The 21,543-nt window shown below is 45.1% G+C and overlaps 1 protein-coding gene across 1 annotated transcript in view; it reads left to right on the plus strand.

Moving 5' to 3' along the window:
* Positions 1-21,543, plus strand: part of LOC126456279 (agrin-like) — a 172,310-nt gene that overhangs the window by 30,880 nt on the left and 119,887 nt on the right. Inside the window, exon 2 of the mRNA XM_050092030.1 lies at positions 20,953-21,000. Within this exon, the coding sequence (XP_049947987.1) occupies positions 20,956-21,000 (45 nt within the window). The 5' untranslated portion in view covers positions 20,953-20,955. The remainder of the gene's footprint in view (positions 1-20,952; positions 21,001-21,543) is intronic.

Genomic DNA, 21,543 nt, shown 5'->3' on the forward strand with positions numbered 1-21,543 from the left:
GAGGCAGGCGTAATGGTAGTACCGTGTGACACCACCGATCCTAGTCTTGATAATGACCTCAAGAAGAAAGTCTGCAAGATACTTCAGGTATTTTGTATCCATCTAAAGCTACTCATTGACGAGTAGATACCGTGGAGCTAGCAAGCTACAACGATCATGAATTATACGTTCCACTCAATGTTCCGAATAGTCCCATGTTTATTCTATGACATTAAAACGATCTAGCTCGCCAGTATAACTGACTTCTATTATTATTTTAGTTTATCTTACAATAAGAAGATCATGAAATCTTTCTTTTATAGGTTGCAGTAATACTCCGAGAGCATCAGCTATAAATCCGTTGCAGTTGAGGGAAATGGTTATCTAAGTTAAATAATACCTCTAAGTTTTTCGTTGAAACATTAACAAAGACTGCGTGTAATATTTTTCCTTTTAATCATGTCTGAATCAAGTTAGTTTCTTTTTTAAGAAAAAACGCACTGATTTGTTTTAATAACTTTAATTATGTCTTGACCACACTTTTATTTTTCATCGGTCTTACGCGTTTCCACTTCCCCTCATTTCCAAAGGCATTGCTATATCAGTCATACAAAAACATAAGACACATCGTATCAACATTCTCGAGCACGAGACAAGTGCAAACTTGTCACTGAGCCAAACTTGTTACTAAGTAGCTTCGGCTTGTGCCGCTGCTCAAATGGCTCTGAGCACTAAGGGACTTAACATCTAAGGTCATCAGTCCCCTAGAACTTAGAACTACTTAAACCTAACCAACCTAAGGACATAACACACATCCATGCCCGAGGCAGGATTCGAACCTGCGACCGTAGCGGTCGCGCGATTCCAGACTGAAGCGCCTAGAAGTGCTCGTCCACAGCGGCCGGCCTGTGCCGCTGCATTTCAGATATTTTTACTATAAAGAATCGGATTTCGGAAGCAAATAAACTACACGCAGGTTCTCCTGATAAGTAGATTCAAATAACAGTTATTAAGAATGAAAATTTGTTAACGGCGTTACGCAAACCACACAAGCTTCCACTAGTACAATTACAGTGGCCACATAAAACTTTAATGTTTCGGAATAGTAAGGAATGTTGTCCTCGACGGCGAGTGCTCATCAGAGACAAGGGTATCGTCAGGAGTGCCCCAGATAAGTGTGACAAGACCATATTTTTTTCTACACTGAAGCGCCAAAGAAACTGGTATAGGCATGCATATTCAAATACTGAGATATGTAAACAGGCAGAATACGGCGCTGCGGTCGGCAACGCGTATATAAGACAACAAGTGTCTGGCGCAGTTGTTAGATCACGCCCGGGTTCCCGGGTTCGATTCCCGGCGGGGTCAGGGATTTTCTCTGCCTCGTGATGACTGGGTGTTGTGTGATGTCCTTAGGTTAGTTAGGTTTAAGTAGTTCTAAGTTCTAGGGGACTGATGACCATAGATGTTAAGTCCCATAGTGTTCAGAGCCATTTTTAGTTGTTAGATCGGTTACTGCTGCTAAAATGGCAGACTATCAAGATTTAAGTGAGTTTGAACGCGATGTTACAGTCGGCGCACGAGCGATGGGACACAGCATCTCCGAGGCAGCGATGAAGTGGGGATTTTCCCGTACCATTCACGAGTGTACCGTGAATATCAGCAATCCTGTAAAACATCAAATCTCCGACATCACTGCGGCCAGAAAATGGTCCTACAAGAACGGGACCAACGACGACTGAAGAGAATCGTTCAACGTGACAGAAATGCAACCTTTCCGCAAATTGCTGCAGATTTTAATGCTGAGCCATCAACAAGTGTCAGCGTGCGAATCATTGAAGGAAATATCATCGATATGGGCTTTCGGAGCCCAAGGCCTACTCGTGTACCCCGGATGACTGCACGACACAAAGCTTTACGCCTCTCCTGGGCGCGTCAACGCCGACATTGGACTGTTGACGACTGGAAACATGTTGCCTGGTCGGACGAGTCTCTTTTCGAATTGTATCGAGCGGATGGACGTGTACAGGTACGGAGACAACCACATGAATCCATGGAACCTACATGTCAGCAGGAGACTGTTCAAGCTGGTGGAGGCTCTGTAATGGTGTGGGGCGCGTGCAGTTGGAGTAATATGGGACCCTTCATACTTCTAGATACGACTGCGACAGGTGACACGTACGTAAGCATCCTGTCTGATCACATGCATTCATTCATATCCATATCCTTTATGCGTTCCGACGGACTTGGGCAATTCCAGCAGGACAATGCGACACCTCACACGTCTCGAATTGTTTCTGGTTGGCTCCAGGAACACTCTCTTGAGTTTAAACACCTCCGCTGCGCACCAAACTCCCCAGACATGAACATTATTGAGCATGTCTGGGATGCCTTGCAATGTGCTGTTCAGAGGAGATCTCTATCCCCTCGTACTCTTTACGGATTTATGGACAGCCCTGCACTATTTCAGATATTAGTCGAGTCCATGCCTCGTAGTGTTGCGGCACTTCTGCATGCTCGCGGAGGCCCTACAGTATATTATGCAGATGTACCGGTTTCTTTGGCTCTTCAGTGTATATAGGTAAATAATGTGGCGGACAGGGTGAGCAGCAATCTGCGGCTGTTTGCTTCTGGTGCTGTGGTGTACGGAAAGTTGTCGAAGTTGAGTGACTGTAGCAGAACTAAGATGACTTAGATAAAATTTCGAATTGACTTCATGAATGACACCTTGCTCTAAATGTAGGAAAATGTAACTTAATGCAGATGAGTAGCACAAACAAAGCCGCACTGTTCGGCTACAGCATTAGTAGTGTCCAGCTTGACACAGTCAAACAATAGAAAACAATAGAAATCGATCAAAACAATAGAAATCGAACGAGCATCCAAGGATTGTCGCAGGGAAGGCAACTGGTCGACTGCGGCTTGTTGGGAGAATTTTAGAAAAGTGTGGTTCATGTTTAAAGAACACCGCTTACAGGACACAAGCGCGACCCACTGTTAAGTGTTTGGGATCCGCACCAAGTCGAATTGAAGGAAGATATCGAAGCAGTTCATGGCGGGCTGCTATATTTGATACCGGTAGGTTCGAAGAATACGCAAGTATTACAGAGATGCTTGGAAGTCAAATGGGAATCTGTGGAGGGATGGCGATCTACTTTTCGAGAAACACTATTGAGAAAATTTGGAGAATTAGTATTTGAAGCTGAATACAAAACGATGCTGCTACTACCAGCGCACATTTCGCTTAAAGACCACGAACAAGATCAGAGAAATTATGGCTCGTACAGAGGGATGCAGATAGTCGTTTTTCGTTCACTGTATTTGCGGGTGGAACAAGAAAGGAAATGACCAATAGTGGTGCAGGCTACACTCCACCGCGCGCGTACAGTGGCTTGCGGAGTGGGGTAGATGTAGTCGTAGAGCACTAGCTCGCGGAAGGCAAAGGTGCATAGCTCGTTTTATTCTAACAGGAAGTTTTGTTTGTAATATTGGAAGACGGGAGTGTTCCAATGTTCTCACTTATCATGAAGATGAAAGGGCAATATTAATCTGCGAAAATACTGAAGTAAACATCCTGGTTCTCGTTCACTGTGAGGAGAGAACTCACGCCATGGTACGAAAGAAGCCCCCAAACTTCACAGAGCCGTCTATGGCCGGAATTGCAACCTCTGTTGCGGGTTCCAAGCCTCATTGGCCCATCGCTGGACTGGACGTATTACAGCTCGTCCGACTACTGTACTCGCCTACATTCAACAGCTGTGCAGTTTCTGTTTGGTCCATTGAAGAGATGCGGCTTCACATGCCGCTGTGAGTGATGTCCATTAGATCCAAATTCATTTGGAAAAGGAGTGAGATGGACTTGCACTCACCGAAAGCAGCAATTCCTGTCGGATTTGAAACCAACTGCGATTTTCAAGGCATGAAAATCGTCTCCGTTTCCTGTTGGTTAGGATTTGTTCACAACTTTTGTTCTTACGCCACTTATCACTGTTGCGAGTGGTACGCCAATCTTTGAAGACACATTGCACAGTCCACGATGATAGACTGACAGACTGGGAAACTTCATGGAAATGCTCGAACAGTCTGTCATGTCCCCACGTCGATTCGTTTTACTGCGCTGATTTCATACATCCGGCTGGCACTGAAACGCCCTGCTAAACCCGCAGAACAGGACAGGTATTTGGAATTGTGGTAAGGGGCCAAAATGAGCGGCTGTTCGTTACACTCGAACACATATACTTTATTTATTTGACCAAACATTACAATACAAATTTTTGAACTTAGTTATCGGCTGAATACGCCACACTATCTTATGCCTTAAGGGCACAACTACTTTAATTTAAAAAGAAAACAGCTAAAAGCCATTAACTCAAAATTCAGACGCCAAAAAGAATACTTAGAAGGCAGAAGGCCTCACGTTAAGTAAGTTCTATAATTTGGCTGAAGGCCCAAAAATCTAACACTTGAAAAGCAACAACCTGAATTTGAAGACGGCTGAAGGCCGATGATTTAAGATTCAAGGTAAAATTAAATAAAAAAACACAAGGCAAAATGCTTTATTTTCAGTTAGGCTGAAGGCCCCAAACAGTCTGCTGTTCGAAGGACGAGGATCCTTAATTTAAAAACGGTTGAAGGCCCCATGACTTAAAACTCAAGATAAAATAAATTTAAACAACAAAGCCTTATCTTAAATTAGGCTGAAGGCCCCAAACAATCTAACATCTGACAAGCAAGAAACTTTTAATTTTAAAACGGTTGAAGGCCCATGACTCAAAACACAACTAAAATAATGTTTAGAAGGCAGAAGGCCCAAGGCTTTATCTTTAAACAATATTTTAATCAGGCTGAAGGCCCAAACAATCTAAAACTTGAAAAGCAAGGAACTTTAATTTTAAAGCGGCTGAAGGCCCATGACTTAAAACGCCACTAAAACCAATTCAACTTTAATTCAGAACCATCGGCTATGAGCCATACAAATACACACAACATAAAATAAGAAAAGGTAGTGCAGCTAACGGCGCTCAGAAGTTTCGGGGGTCGGCCAGCACTTGAAATACTAACGTTCACTTAGGTGAGACGGGCAGTCCATCCAACCATTCTCGATTCGACGACAACCCAACCAACAGACAGTCAACGGACCCACCGACAAGATAACTTGCGCTCCACTCGATCAGCACACAACCGGGAGTTCAATGCAAACGTAAAAGGCACGGACTCCCACAACCAAGCATACATTAAACTTTCGAACTACACACCATGCTGGACAGCGACAACACGGTGAGGAAAGGACACTGCCCAAATTTACGTCAACGGCCTGGGCAGGTAACCGGAACGTTAGCAGCCACAAGGCAGAAAATTCCGCTGGTACACTTCAATTGCAAATAACTAAATACAGTTAGACCTTCTCCACCCGGCCGGAGTGGCCGAGCGGTTCTAGGCGCTACAGCCTCGAACCGCGCGACCGCTACGGTCGCAGGTTCGAATCCTGCCTCGGGCATGGATGTGTGTGAAGTCCTTAGGTTTGTTAGGGGACTGATGACCTCAGTAGTTAAGTCTCGTAGTGCTCAGAGCCATTTGAACCATTTTTGAAGATGTCTTATAAATAGGCGAAACGCGTCTGGATTTACAAGTGAAATGTGAAACCTAATGTGCAGCATGCAATTGGTTTTTTTGTTTTAAACTACTTGTATTTTAAACTATTGCTGTTTTAAACTACTTCTGTTTATATACTTAAGTGATTAATACATAGAACGGTTACATCACAAAAATTTCAATGAAGTGCTTCGTCTAAGCGAAGTAGGTTGGTTGCAGAAAGTAGGAAACGTTTCTGGCGGGAACCGAGAGAAAGAGGGTAGGAAACCTTGAAACACTGTAATTTATCGGGGCTTAGCCGACAGCGCTATGGTTGTCATCGTACGTGAGCTTCGCGCTTTCTATTCCTGTTGTCCACGAGTAGCTTCCTGTTCTGGCCACAGACGGTTGCCGCAAGCGTCGAAGTGCTCACTGGTCAGCTGTCTCGTGGCATCCGTGCCTCAACTCGTGACCGCCGTCATCTGGGCGAAAGGCTGCTGTCCGCTGCTACTCTAGAATTCCTTCCTCCCAGATTCAACCAGGAAGCAACTTCAATACATAATGGAATTGTAGCACATGAACATTTCAGAAATCTCGTATTTCTTTGCGGCAGGTAGCAGAATTAAGCTGTGTTCAAGTGCAGATTGTTGCCAGTTGTTAGCTCGTGATTCACGCATGGAAAGAGAGAACTGTAAATCTGCTTAGGGATATACATATTGTCTTGCTGCTTACGGAATTAACTTACGAGGAGAAGAGCAGTAGTTATAGCGCCCTTGGAAAAGGGGCATATCGTGCTTCTCAGATGTTACCGATGCAGCAAGACAATTATGTGTAGAATGTGGAGAAGGAGAAACCAAACGCTGGAAACAATACCAAAAGCGCAGACACGAGCATCAACTAAGGCACGCTGTAAGGCTATGTATGTAGCTGAAATGAGAATATTATGAAGAATTTGTATCGTCGCTAGTAATGATATGATCAGAAACGAGGGAATAAGAGGCAGTGTCGAATGACGGAGATATCAAAGGAGTTTCAATAGAGAAGGTTAAGGTTGTTTGGACACGTTTGCACGAAGAAATTACGTATGTCTTTTTTTGACGTAGAAAAGGTTTACGACATAGGGCTATGGGAAGAAATATGAATGTGTGTGAAAGGGAACTGTCGGAGAAATATGTGCGTTTTATTCAGGATAGGTGTAATGGAGCCAGAATGCAGGTAGCATGTTGGATACCATCTTCAGTTGGATTGCCTCAAGGGTCTGCATTCAGCCAGAATGTTTTTTCTGGTCATTGACTTCTTGTCAGAAGATCTCAGAGAGCAAACACCTTGCTGTATGATGTTTGCAGATGATAGTGATGTAGCGCCAACAAGGATGAGCTGGAAAAAGAGATAGGAAAGTTGAAGAAAAACCTCGGAAGACAGATGGATTAAAACCAGTAGGAAGGAAATGGAGTACATATGCGTATGAGGACAAAGGGAGGTAACAATGTAGTTGTATAGACAAGAAAGAAAGTCGCTAGTTTTAGCACTTAGGATCAACAGCATCTAATGATGACAATTCAGGTATGTCAGCAGCCCGTAGAGTGCAAGTAGATCTCATGAACTGGAACAGTTCATCACGTTAACTGTGCGGTAGAGAATAAATCAGAAGGCTAAATAAATGGTATATATGTCAGAAAAGACTATGAATCCAGAGTTTCAAGGCTCAACCCTCAGTCGATATCAGACCTTTTTCTGTACCAGTTCACATTTACTTACCCTCGAGCAATGATTTGTTTATGTGAAAAATACCGGGTAAAGTGGGATCACATGGGGTAAGGCGAATCAAAGACACAGCGTACTAAATCACTGCTATCTGGGCGACATGTAAGAGAAACACAAACACTGAGATGTATTTAGGAAGCTATAACATGTATGTTGCTTATCTGTGCCTTAAGGAACACGAAAAACGAAAATTGTGGCATCCATCAGCAATTACTGCCATAGGGTGCCTTCAGAGCTCCATGATTTCAACAAAAACAAACTGTGACAGCACCCACGGGTGAGAATTGTATCGAAGCAATATAGTATTTGCAATATATTTGAAACCAATTTTTAGCATAACTTTTCTTTTCGTTATTTTGCCTAACGCGACTTTTTTGGAATTTCACAAGGATCCGACAAAACATTAGTCAGCCACTTTTAAAAGAGCACAATAGCACCTCGGGCCATCACTCGTGGTTGTCGAGCTGCATGGCGGGCGACAGTCAAGTTGGTAGACCATCGCAGTGTGGGGCGTCTTAAGACACGTCTTCGGCCAGGAATCTCATTGACTGGAGTAGAATTGTCTTCAGTGGCGATTCCCGCTTCTAACTGAGCCCCGATAACAAGCGAAGACGTGTCTGCAAAAGTCTCAGGCAACGGTGGGATACTAGGCTGACTGTGGCCCCCCATACGGCCTGACAAGCAGACTTACGGTCCGATGTGCCATTTCTTTTCACAGCAGCGGCACCCTTAAGGCACAACGGTACGTCAACAATATTCTACGCCCCGATTTGTTGCCCTTCATTGCAAGCCGTCTTGGGAATACATTTCAGAAAGATAATGCCCACCGGCACGTGACGAAAGTTTCTACTGCTTGTCTTCGAGCTTGCCAAATCCTGCGTTGGCCAGCAAGGTCACCAGAGCTCTTCCAAATTCAGAACGTTTGGAGCATTATGAGCGGGGCCCTCTAAATCAACTCGGGATTATGGAGATCTAACGCACCAACTGGACAGAATTTGGCATGATATCCCTTAGGAGGACAGCCTACAACTCTGTCTCTCAGCGCCAATCCGAATAGCTGCTTGTATAAGTACCAGAGGTCGTCCAGCACGTTATTGACTTGCTCCGTTTGTGAAGCTCTTTCTCTTGAATAAATCACCCAATTTTTCTGAAATTGTAATCATATGTTTGCCTGTATACGTACCTCTCGTCTACTGATTTCAGCTTCTTCTTTTCCTTTTTCTTTTTCCAACACTTGGGATCGACGTATTTGGCAAGTGTTCTCACTCTTCACTTTTTTTAGATTTTTCTCCCCTGTCATATGCACAGCCGATCTATCTCCTTCTTGGTCTTCCTATTATCTGCCACTTTTCGCTATCATTTCTACCATTCTCTGGCCAATATAGGTATCGTTCTTCCACACGATGTGACCAAACCATTGCAGTCTTCTGTCTTGAACCTCGTTTGGTACTGCCTCTTATACTCTCGTTGCTGATCCTGTCACCTCTAGTGACGACACAAATTCTTCATAACATTCTCATTTCAGCAACATACATTATCTTACGGCATGTCTTAGTTGGTGCCCATGTCTCTGCTCCATCCAGGAACGCAGATCTCTCTTCTGACTTCTGGATTCATGGTCTCAAATTTACTCTCTTAGTAGGTAAGCCACGTGTAATTTCTTCTTGAGACCCTGGGTTTAGGTGCCTCCTATCGGAGTTTTCATACCACCCATTTACACAAGTTTCACGTTTGGAAAGCCTGTTCCATTACCTTCTTCCGGGACTTCTTATTGTCAGTAAATATAATGATGGTAATTGAAAGACGCCGTGCCTATATGTGGAGGCATTTCCCGTGACCATTTTCCGTGCTTGACTGTTCAAATGGGTCAAATGGCTCTGAGCACTATGAGACTTAACATCTGAGGTCATCAGTCCCCTAGAACTTAGAACTACTTAAACCTAACTAACCTAAGGACATCACGCACATCCATGCCCGAGGCAGGATTCGAACCTGCGACCGTTGCGGTTGCGCGGTTCCAGACTGTAGCGCCTAGAACCGCTCGGCCACCCCTGCCGGCCGTGCTTGACTGTGAGCTTACTTTGACACACTACTCTGAACTAAAATGCGTATTTTCCTATTCACGTACGTAGTTCCTACTATGGCCGGAGATGAAGTTTTCTTTGTCAAAAGAAAGAATGCCAGGGCCTAACGTCCCATCGACGATAATGTCAAAAAATGGCTCCAAGCACTATGGGACTTAACGTCTGAGGTCATCAGTACCCGAGACTTAGAACTACTTAAACCTAACTAATCTAAGGACAACACACATATCCAAGCCCGAGGCAGGATTCGAATCTGCGACCGTAGCAGCAGCGAGGTTTCGCACTGAAGCGCCTAGAACCGCTCGGCCACAGCGGCCGGCACGACGATAATATTATTAGAGGTTGGACACAAGGTCTTATTATTGAATATGGGGTTGGAAACCGCACTTTAAAAGAAACCATCCCGGAATTCGCCTTAAACGACTTAGGGAAATCACGGTAAACCAAACCTTGGATGTTTTATGAGTAAAACCGCCTCGGTCGTTTAATGCAAGGTCGTTTCGGCTACTGCCGTCATCAGACCAAAACTTAGTACTTACAGAACAATGTTCACTGCCTATCAATAAAATCTATGGCAGTGCTTAAGCATGGTTTTTATTGACACTGAACGTTGCTTCACTAGTTCTAAGTTTTGGTCAGATGATGATAATAGCCTGCATGACACTATAAATAAAGTAATATACCGATCTAGACGCTTTTATTCACAAAATATCCATGTGATAGTTTTTAACATCCTTGGATGGCTATACAGGGATTTGAACTGCTGCCGTCTCGAATACAAATCAATTGTCTGAACCATTGCATCATCTCGCTCTCTTTTCGTCGTTGAATAATAACTAGACGGCAACTCTCTCTCACTCTCTATAGGGCAGAAAGGTGGCTGTGGTGCCGCTGTAGTGGTGGAGTCCACAGTTTAACTTATCCGATAACACTCTGGGTAGGGATGAGTTACTTTCAAGCATGACCAGCGCCCGAAACGTATAGATGATTATTCGACTTGTTACTGTCAGGTGTATGTTGAAAATTATTCGACACTGTAGTTGCCGTGCTGCATGGGAGTCGTGACAAATTAGGCGTATGGCCAGTTAAACGGAGAGCGGCCACGCCGCGCTCTGCTGCCGGTGTACAGAGTCCTACCAAATACGGGCGGCCGCCGTAAGTGCCGGAGGCGTGTGCGGCATAAACAACAGTTTAGTAAGGCACGCCGGCTTCTTTACGGCTGTCACGCAGCAACCGGCCAGCAACGAAACAATTTGTTGCGACGTGGCGTGGCGCGGCCGCCTTTGTCCACGGAGATGTATGCGTGCCCTGTCGCGCTGCCGCCCTTATGCAAATGCTCATGTCCCCACATCAGCGTAAACTAAGGGCCAAGCCGCGCCTGCACTAGCCGCGGCTTTTCACTGGCAGGCGTCGTTCGTCTTGCCCGAATCTTCGTCTTCTCGGCCGCTACTTTTAATGCTCAAAATTGCTCTTCAGAGGAAATAGCCGAATGGATTTTGAACTACCCAGATGCTTCCTTCTGCCACTGCGGAGAAACAAAATTAGCGCAGATTTACTGCCAATTTCGTTTCTCGGTCTTCGCTCCGTAAATAATACGATTTTTTATTTACTGATGTGCTCAGAGCTTAGCGTGAGTTTTATTTCTACATATGATGTGCTTGCTGTTGTTTTCACATACTAGTTCGGGTGCAGGCATCGGGGTCACAAACATTATGGTTGGTCCTTTACCGGTGGGCCAATTCAGGGCAACTATTGCACCCCGTTTGGTGTCCATCAGGTATACTGTGGCTCTTAAGGAGAGCTCAGCCAGTATTGCCTGTAAGATCTGTCCTTCTCTGTCTTCTGTGTCTCCCCATGTATAAAAAAAAATACAACGTGAAACATTAAGGCAAACATTTTAACATGTGAAATCCTTATATATGGTGTCTCTCCTAAGAGTCGACAGGCATATTTTCACTGATGTTTGATTAAAGGCCGGCCGGGGTGACCGAGTGGTTCTAAGCGCTACAGTCTGGAACCGCGTGACCGCTACGGTCGCAGGTTCGAATCCTGCCTCGGGCATGGATGTGTGTGATGTTCTTAGGTCAGTTAGGTTTAAGTAGTTCTAAGTTCCAGGGGACTGATGACCTCAGCTGTTAAGTCCCATAGTGCTCAGAGCCATTTGAGCCATTTTTCATTAAATACTTGCACTTTCGTTTTTGCATTGTGTAGACGGATTCAGGCCAAATAAAAAGCGCTCGTCACGTCTTTCATACGAGACCCATTGTCGATGAAGAGCATTTCTCTGTTTTACGTTACAACAAAATGATTTTCAAAACGGAATTTTGCTTGCTTATTTCATACAGCCGTCCCAAGTTATTCTAGTGCACTCTAGCAGCGACACCAGCGCCCTGGCCCGCGCTGACAGTTACCGCCAAGCATTCAGAGCTACTCAATCGCTGCTGTATTGCTGTTTATTGGTTCAAATGGCTCTGAGCACTATGGGACTTAACAAAAAAATGGTTCAAATGGCTCTGAGCACTATGGGACTCAACTGCTGTGGTCATAAGTCCCCTAGAACTTAGAACTACTTAAACCTAACTAACCTAAGGACAGCACACAACACCCAGCCATCACGAGGCAGAGAAAATCCCTGACCCCGCCGGGAATCGAACCCGGGAACCCGGGCGTGGGAAGCGAGAACGCTACCGCACGACCACGAGATGCGGGCATGGGACTTAACATCTGAGGTCATCAGTCCCATAGAACTTAGAACTACTTAAACCTAACTAACCTAAGGACATCACACACATACATGTGCGAGGGAGGATTCGAACCTGCGACCGTAGCGGTCACGCGGTTCCAGACTGAAGCGCCTAGAACTGCTCGGCCACATTGGCCGGCGCTGTTTATTCATCGTGTTTTAATACACACATGAAATAAAGTTTTGCATCACCTCGGTTCCAGAGTTCCGGAACCTGTACAGAGATCAACATAAACATCATTTTAGAGATCAATATAAACATCATTTCCGCCCTTTTTATTTCTCATGAAAACCAAACATTGCATATTATACCACCATACAGTGAGACCTTCAGAGGTGATGGTCCAGATTGCTGTACACACCGGTGCCTCTAATACCCAGTAGCACGTCCTCTTGTATTGATGCATGCCTGTATTCGCCGTGGCATACTATCCACAAGTTCATCTAGGCACTGTTGGTCCAGATTTTCCCACTCATTAACAGCGATTCGGCGTAAATCCCTCATAGTGGTTGGTAGGTCAAGTCGTCCATAAACAGCCCTTTTCAATCTATCCCAGGCATGTTCGATAGGGTTCATGTCTGAGAACATGCTGGCCACGCTAGTCCCACTCTTCAACGGCGATTCGGCGTAGATCCCTCAGAGTGGTTGGTGGGTCACGTCGTCCATAAACAGCCCTTTTCAATCTAACCTAGGCATGTTCGATAGGGTTCATGTCTGAGAACATGCTGGCCACTCTAGTCGAGCGATGTCGTTATCCTGAACGAATTCATTCACAAGATGTGCCCGATAGGAGCGCAAATCGTCGTCCATGAAGACGTTTGCCTCGCCAGTATGCTGCCGATATGGTTGCACTATCGGTCGGAGGATGGCATTCACGTATCGTACAGCCGTTACGGCGGACGTCCGCCCCGCATAATACCACCCCAAAGCAGCAGGAATCCTCCACCTGGCTGCACTCGCTGGACAGTGTGTCTAAGGCGCTCCGTCTGACCGGGTTGCCTCCAAACACGTCTCCGACGATTGTATAGTTGAAGGCATATGCGACACTCATCGGTGAAGAGGACGTGATGCCAGTTCTGAGCGGTCCATTGGGCATGTTGTTGGGCCCATCTGTGCCGCGCTGCATGGTGTCATGGTTGCAAAGATGGTCCCCGCCATGGACGTCGGGAGTGAAGTTGCGCATCATGCAGCCTATTGCACACAGTTTGAGTCGTAACACGACGTATTGTGGCTACGCGAAAAGTATTATTCAACATGGTGGCGTTGCTGTCAGGTTTCCTCCGAGCCATAATCCGTAGGTAGCGGTCATCCACTGCAGAAGTAGCTCTTGGGCGGCCTGAGTGAGTCATTTCATCAACAGTTCCTGTCTCTCTGTATCTCCGCCATGTTCGAACAACATAACTTTGGTTCATTCGGAGACATCTGGACACTTCCCTTGTTTAGAGCCCTTCCTGACACAATGCGGATGCGATCGAACCGCGGTATTGACCGTCTATGCATGGTTGAACTACAGAGAAGACTAGCCGTGTACCTCTTTCCTGGTGGAACAGATCGACTGTCGGACTCCCTCCGTCTAGTAGGCGCTCCTCATGCATGGTTGTTTACATCTTTGACCGGGTTTAGTGACACCTCTGAACAGTCAGAGGGATTGTGTCTGTGATACAATATTCACAGTCAACGTCTGTCTTCAGGAGTTCTGGGAACCGGGGTCATGCAGAACTGTTTTTGATGTGCGTATATCGATCAAGCGAATGTTGGACTAGGCTAATTTGGGAGCGATCTATCGAACGGACACGTAAAATTACGATTTAATAAACAATTATTTTTAATAATGAGAAACAGACGTTTTCTGTTGACAATGGGGTCGCATGGAAAACATGATGAGCAGTAACTGCCCGGGCGGGCTCCGGGTACACAACGGAAAAACGAAATTGCAGTTATCTGCCGAAGCAGCAGAGAAAATGGCCTGATGACTCTTACGAGGGACAACCGGTATGTATCACTGGAGGATGACGGTTCAAATCCGCGTCCGGCCATCCTAATTAACGTTTTCCGTTATTTCCCTAAATCGCTTCAGGCAGATGCCGGGATGGTCCCTTTGAAAGGGCACGGCCGACTTCCTTCCCCATCCTTCCCCAATCCGATGGGACCGATGACTTTGCAGTTTGGTCCCCTCCCCCAAAGCAACCAATCAAAAAGTTTCAGTTCGAAGGCCATACACTATAGAATCGGTATTCCAATCATAAGAAATGACCGAGAGCATTGACACTCTCCATAATCGGTATGCCAATCATAAGAAATCGCCGAGAGCACTGAGACGATCATCCCACCGACGCACCAAGCTGAAGGTACCCATTTGGCAAAATGCTGTGTCCTGCTGCGTAAAGAAGACAGTAACTGCCTGCTGCACATCTTCCTCCGACAGGAATCGTCGACCCTACAACGTCTTTTATAAGAGACCGAAGTCGTAATAATCGGATGGGTAGAGATGAGAACTATAGGGCGGATGCTAGAGTGCCTCCCACTTGAGTTGTGGTAGCTTCTACGTTACGGCATTTGCGATATGGAGACGTGCGGCAGCACCCCCTGTCTCAATTTTCCCGGACTTTTGGCTGTAATTGTTGTTTTCGATAGATATGCTGCTCCATACACATTCTTCATTCTCCTATGGATGTCTACCGGTTTTTGTGCTTCGGCAGCGAATAACAGAATAACAGCACGTTGGTGCTGTTCGGACGCATTTGGTCGCCATAGTTACCGTTCCCACATTTACTGCACGCACGTCGGATATAAAGACAGGAATGCCACACTAATTTCTCGCCTACAGGCCAAAGGTTATATACCTGCAACGGATTCGCCCTACGTTGCGTATACGCTACACCAAAGCCCTCAAACGGAAACTTTTTGATCACCCCTTGTACATGGAATAATGAAAGCTGTTTGAACACCCCTCTAATGAGGTGCAGGACAAAACTGACTTATCGCAAAAATCTTCATGTCATAAGGAGTAGGTACACCGAATGTTCTTCGCGTTTCTTTTTTTTTTTTTTTTCAATGTCTGTAACGGGCTGAGAATCGAGTCGAGCTTGATCTGGGTAAGGGATCCACGTACATGATTTCATGGTGATCCCCTCTGCGCCAGACGTTGTCAACGTTAGTGGACGACGAGTGGTGCCGTGACAGTCTCCCGGCAACACACGGCCATATTTCAGTGCGCGACAGATCTCGAGAACGTGCTGGTCAGGGGACAGACAGTAATACAGACGCTGTTTTGACGCACGTCAGGACATCACTGGCAACATGCGCTCTTTTTTTATCTTGCCGAAAGATTAATTCACAGCCGCCGACCTTAACACGTCACAATTATAAAGCCTTCTCTAGAAATTGCCGGCTGCACGAACAAGATGGCGTCGTATTGTGCACCCGACGCCACTACGCCATGTGCTGGGACCAAATGGCGATGACGAATGAAATCTTTCAACTTTCGTCCTACTCAGCACCTCTGCACCTCTGTACGTCCGTACGCAGAACCGGCACTCGCCTGAATAGACGACGTGGCGCCACTCCTGTGTCAAGAGTTGTCTTTGGCCACACCGCTGTTGGCGCGCCGCCTTTCCCTGTTGCAGTGCCTACGCTGACGATGTGGCATTACTCGCACGAAACACTGCTGTGCTAGGCGAAGCCTATCAACAGCTCGAGGAAGGTGCAAGGGAACTTGGCCTGACAGTCAACGTCGAAAGACCAAGTATGTGGCAATGACCAACCAACAAAATCTACTGAATCTCAGGATAGCCGACAGGGAGTTTGAAAGGGTGAGAGACTTCAAGCACCTTGGGTCGACTATCACTGAGACAAATGACATTCGCAGCAAGTAACAGATACTACTTTGCCGCTTTACCCATGCTTAGGAGTTCGCTTCTATCACGAAAATCCAAAATCCTCATTTACAAAACAATTATTAGACCAGTTGTTACGTATGGTGCCGAAACGTGGACCATGGCTGTAAATAAGGAAAGGAGCCTTAGCATATGGGAGAGAAAGCTGCTACGTAAAATATATGGCCCAATATACGATCAAGAATGTTGGCGCATTCGTGCGAATGCAGAAGTACAACACCTTTTTGAAGAACCTGACATTGTTACTACCATTAAAATAAGAAGACTGCGGTGGGCAGGGTACGTGGTCAGAATGGAAGAAGACAGAGCATCTAAGAGGATTTTTGATAGTAAGGCTGGAGGCAGGCGGCGGAGGGGACGCCCCAGAAAGAGATGGGTGGATGGAGTTGAAGAAGACATGAAAAAGCTGGATGTCAGAGGATGGAGATGGAAAGCCACGGATCGGATAGAATGGCAGGATATTGTGCTGATGGCCAAGACCCTTCAAGGGCTGTAGAGCATAGGAGTAAGTAAGTAAGTAAGTAAGCGTCAAGGAAAGTCCCAACAATAGTCGCCTTGGAGACACTTTGTGGTGTTCCAGACACCGTCGCACTGTCCTTGTGAATACTTTTCTTGCTGTAAATAACTCACGACTCGAAATACTTAACATGGCTGCACAGTCCTGCACGGCCGAGCGAACAATATGTCTCACGTCTTGGGCGCTAGTCACTCGCGGCCGTTTAGTTACTGAATGCGGGTGCAAGTGGCCCTCCTGAACTCGTCGTTTACATATTCGCACGACAATCGAGGGTTCCCGGCTAACGGGAGCAGCAATGCCGCAGAACGAAAAGTCGCAGTCTCCACAGGCTACAATCATTCTGTTGTTGGATTCCAGCACGTGCTGGCAGACGTTTCACCTTCTCACAAGAGGCACATCACGGTAATACCACGAACAAACATTCAAAAACGATTTATGAATGAGGAATTCGCTCTGTGTTCTTTCTCTGTAAGGTATCACGTCAAAAATATCAGGACACATCTATGTTATAAATCACAAGCTATTGTCAACGAGATTTTACACTCTTATTGTGTTACCAAACCAGTATTCACATTACGGTCGCACAAGGTTCTCTTCTAAGATGCCGTCTCCTATTGAAAAGGATGCCTGTCGTATTGAATAATCATGATAAATGTCTTGTTTCTTGGATGTTATCAAAAGCTCACTGCGAAGCACAGTATTACTTTCACCAAGCATGAGAGTTAACAGAAGACAGACTCAATTGTACACGATCTTTTTGTATTTCCCCCTACTACAAGGAGCAGCATGAAAGTACAAAAACGAAATCTGATTTCACCTGGCTTGGAAAGATTTACAACAGCAGACCGCAGATGCAGAAACTAAATGATACTACAGTGATCATAGCGTTCTGGCAATTCAGATACGATACACTACAAAACCAAAACCAAAACCAAAGTCAGCAGTATGTTAAAGATACGTCACAGAAGTAGTATCCGAAAAGGGTGTCTGTGCGAAGGCGTTTCATATGACTTGGTCCAATCTATATAAATCAACCACATATTAAGCGTCAGATTTGGTGTAAGAGGGTGAAGTTAGTTGTGTACACTGCATGATCAAAAGTGTCTTGACACGCAAATGTAATTCTGAACTGATCAACAGGTGTCACGAGAGGCGGACCCTCTACCCTCTATTACAAAAGAAGGCGGGGGGTATTGTGTTGTCAGTACAGAAGCATTAACAGCAGAATGGGTGGGACATAAGAGCTCACTGACTTCGAACATGGATTATTCGTTGGCTGTCACCGAAATAACAGATCCGATCGGGGACATCTGCCTAAGCTGACTGTTGGTGATATGACTGTGAAGTGGAAACGCAAGAACAACCAGAGCTAAACCAACACCAGGCACACCTCTTGTACTGACGGACAGGAACCGTCGAGCATCGTGGACGGTGGTTGCAAAAAACCGCGTGAAATCGGCGGAGCAAATCACGCCGGTAAATGCCAAACGATGCCTCGCTCGGTATAAGGAGCGCAAACACTAGACGATTGAACGGTGGAAAAACGTTGTGTGGAGTGACTAATCACGGTACACAATGGGGAGATCCGACGGCAGGGTGTGGGTATGGCGAATGCCGGGTGAAAGTCATGTGCCAGTGTGTGCAGTGCCAACAGTAAAATTCGGAAGCGGTGGTGCTGTGGTGTGGTCGTGTTTTTCATGGAGGGGGTGCGGCGGAGCGGTTCTTTCCGTCCATTTACGATGGACCTGCACCTACCTGTGAACATTGTCTCAGCAGATCATCAGTAGTAAAGCCGAGTGAAACCTACTGTACTTCGACGTGAACCAGGCTGCAATTTAAGTCACTAATCTACGTTTCTGGAGAAAGTTTTCACACAAATGAAAGGTTGGAAATTTTGTCCTCAATTAATATATTTTGAAACTTAGGTGAACAAGTATCACCGCCGGCCGGTCTGGCCGTGCGATTCTAAGCGCGTCAGTTTGGAACCGCGTGACCGCTACGATCGCAGGTTCGAATCCTGCCTCGGGCATGGATGTGTGTGTTGTCCTTAGGTTAGTTAGGTTTAAGTAGTTTTAAGTTCTAGGGGACTGATGACCTCAGTAGTTAAGTCCCATAGTGCTCAGAGCCATTTGAACCATTTGAACAAGTATCACTGCCAAGCCCGTGCTAGTCTTAACACAGTCACTCATAATCCCTTTCACTCACGTGTTGCAGTTCCCGAAAACGTAATAGCTACAAAAATACTGATTGTTTTTTATTGATAATGGTCGCCAAATATTAAGTCTGTCGGTACCAAATGCAGTCACAGTTTTTAGCCACCGACCTGCTCAATACGCCACGCGGAATATATGTCTTTTCTCATCACAAAATTCACTTAAAAATTCGTAAATTTCTACACACCCATCGGAATAATTATGCCGTCACTTTACCACAATTTTGTTGTATGTAACACTGCTAGATCCGGCAGCTTATCATTTCCATCGGAACTACTACTACACACGTCCGAACTGATTCATGGCAAGGCTTCGACTCTTCTCTAGAATACTCTCAGTCTTCTCTACCAACAGAGAAAGGCGCGCGAAGAATATTGCTTTACCATTGGTCAGTTTACTCAACAGCCAATAACAAAACAACATTCTCCCGCGTCAATCCGCGCTTTTCATCAATAACCAATCGCAAAATAGTAACGACTGCACTTTTTACCGACGTAATTATCTAATATGCTGAAGTTTTGCTTATGCATAAAGTTATTTACTATTGTTATTTATACCTGAATTAACTTTCCCTTTACCATAAACTTACTTTACAAATGTATTCTACAAAAAAACCCTTTGTCCATATCCATACTTCTTCGAAATGTTCCCACACTACATCCTACTACATAACTCGTTAAACAATTATCTTCATATTAACCTTAAACCACAGTTTATGAAAAACATTGTATTACTTTAGTGCACTCTAGTGGGCACAATCGAAACTAAAATCACTGTCCCCCTATTCAATATTGTCCTCTATCGGCTGATACATAAACTACGTGCGCGTCCAGTCTCGCGGCACCATCTGTCACTCTCCAGCTCTGAGACACATCTCCCACTTAACCGCCTCCAAGGCAGGATCGTTATACGGCGCTACGCCTCAGGGGCTTGAACAACTTTTTGTTTTGCGTGGCACTATCACAGTACAGGCCTAATTGATGTTTTAAGTACCTTCTTGCTTCCCACTGTTGAAGACCAATTCGGGGAAGGCGATTGCATCTTTCAACACTATCGAGCACCTATTCATAATGCACGGCCTGTGGCGGAGTAGTTACACGACAATAACATCCCTGTAATGGACTGGCTTGCACAGAGTCCTGACCTGAATCCTATAGAACACCTTTGGGATGTTTTGGAACTCCGACTTCGTGCCAGGCCTTACCGACCGACATCGATACCTCTCCTCAGTGTAGCACTCCATGAAGAATGGGCTGCCACTCTCCAAGAAGCCTTCCAGCACCTGATTGAACGTATGCCTGCGAGAGTGGAAGCTGTCATCAAGGCTAAGAGAGGGCGAACACCACATTGAATTCCAGCATTACCGATGGAGGGCGCCACGAACTTGTAAGTCATTTTCAGCCAGGTGTCCGGATACCTTTGATCACAAAGTGTATTTGATGTGTATCCTCACGTGTCTGCCTCAAGTCCTTCAGCATTTCCATGCCACTCTCCGCTGGTTTAAACAAACGTGATGGCTTTCTTGTACCCATTAAATAAGTATTCTCTGTTAGCCGTATTTGATGTGGGTCCCACGGGCTTGAGCAGAATTCTAGGATGGCTCGCACGTTTTATAAGCAATCACTTTCGGAGACTGAACATATTTTCCCAGCATCGTACTAATGAACCAGAATCTGTTATGTACTTTACCTACAACTGAACCAATGTGATAACTCCATTTCGTATATCCACAGTTGTTAAACCTAGGTAATTGTATGAGTTCACTGACTCCATTTGTGACTGACTGGCATAGTAGTCATAGGCTACTATGTTTCCGCATTTTGCAAGAGTGCACAATTTGGAATTTATGACCATGAGAGAAAGTTGGCAATCTTTGTACCATTTTGAATTAGTATCAAGATATGACAGAGTATTTGTGTAGGCTCTTTCTTTTTGACATGGAATTTTATTATAGACTGTGTAACTTTCAAAACGTTTTAGGTTACTGTTAACGTTATCTGGCACTTCATTAATGTCCTTTGCTGAAATCCGAGTTAGTGTTATGTGGTTCTAAGAAAGAAATCGGCTAATGATACACCAATTGTGTAGTGATCCGCAGTGCCACATTTACCTCACAACACTCGCAATCTTGACCGTTGGTGATCGAAGTGCGTAGTGTTTAAAAATTCTTTTCTTTTGTTTCAGGGGATGACGCCAACCCTAAGCCTGAAAACGTCACTATCAACCACAGAGGTAAGTACAGTAACAAAGTTTTGGATTATGTTGTAATAGTTTTATTTTTGTACACTATTTTCAAAAATGACGCCATAGTAATCACAGAGTTCCATTTAATTTCTGAATTCCTGGAAATACCTGAAATGTTTATGTCGAAGCACTTATACTATTTTCGTGCGTTGATGTACCGACCAAAAAGAGAGAGTTCTGTCATGCCAAACTCCTGCAGACATTTTTTCCTGTTTTTATGTATTCGTTCCTCTCGCACAGTGTTCAAGAAAGGATAATGCTAATAGCCCAGGAGAAGATTTGGAGATCTAAGGACCATGCAAATAAGCTCAGTGGATTCGTTTTCATCCTTGACTTCTCTCCGTTGTTTCAATTTGTTATTTATTTCTGCTTGACTCCACCTCACAATTACCTTTTTTCGTTCTCTTGAAAAACCATGAACCTTTGCATCAAATTTCTAAACGTATTTTCAGATCTTTCTTCCTTTATAACAATATCTGTATTCATTTTTTTTGTTCCTCAGTTCTAGCAATTATACTTTTACTCTTGCAA

This window comes from Schistocerca serialis, chromosome 2 (genome assembly GCF_023864345.2).
Source record: "Schistocerca serialis cubense isolate TAMUIC-IGC-003099 chromosome 2, iqSchSeri2.2, whole genome shotgun sequence".
In the NCBI taxonomy this organism is placed as follows: domain Eukaryota; kingdom Metazoa; phylum Arthropoda; class Insecta; order Orthoptera; family Acrididae; genus Schistocerca; species Schistocerca serialis.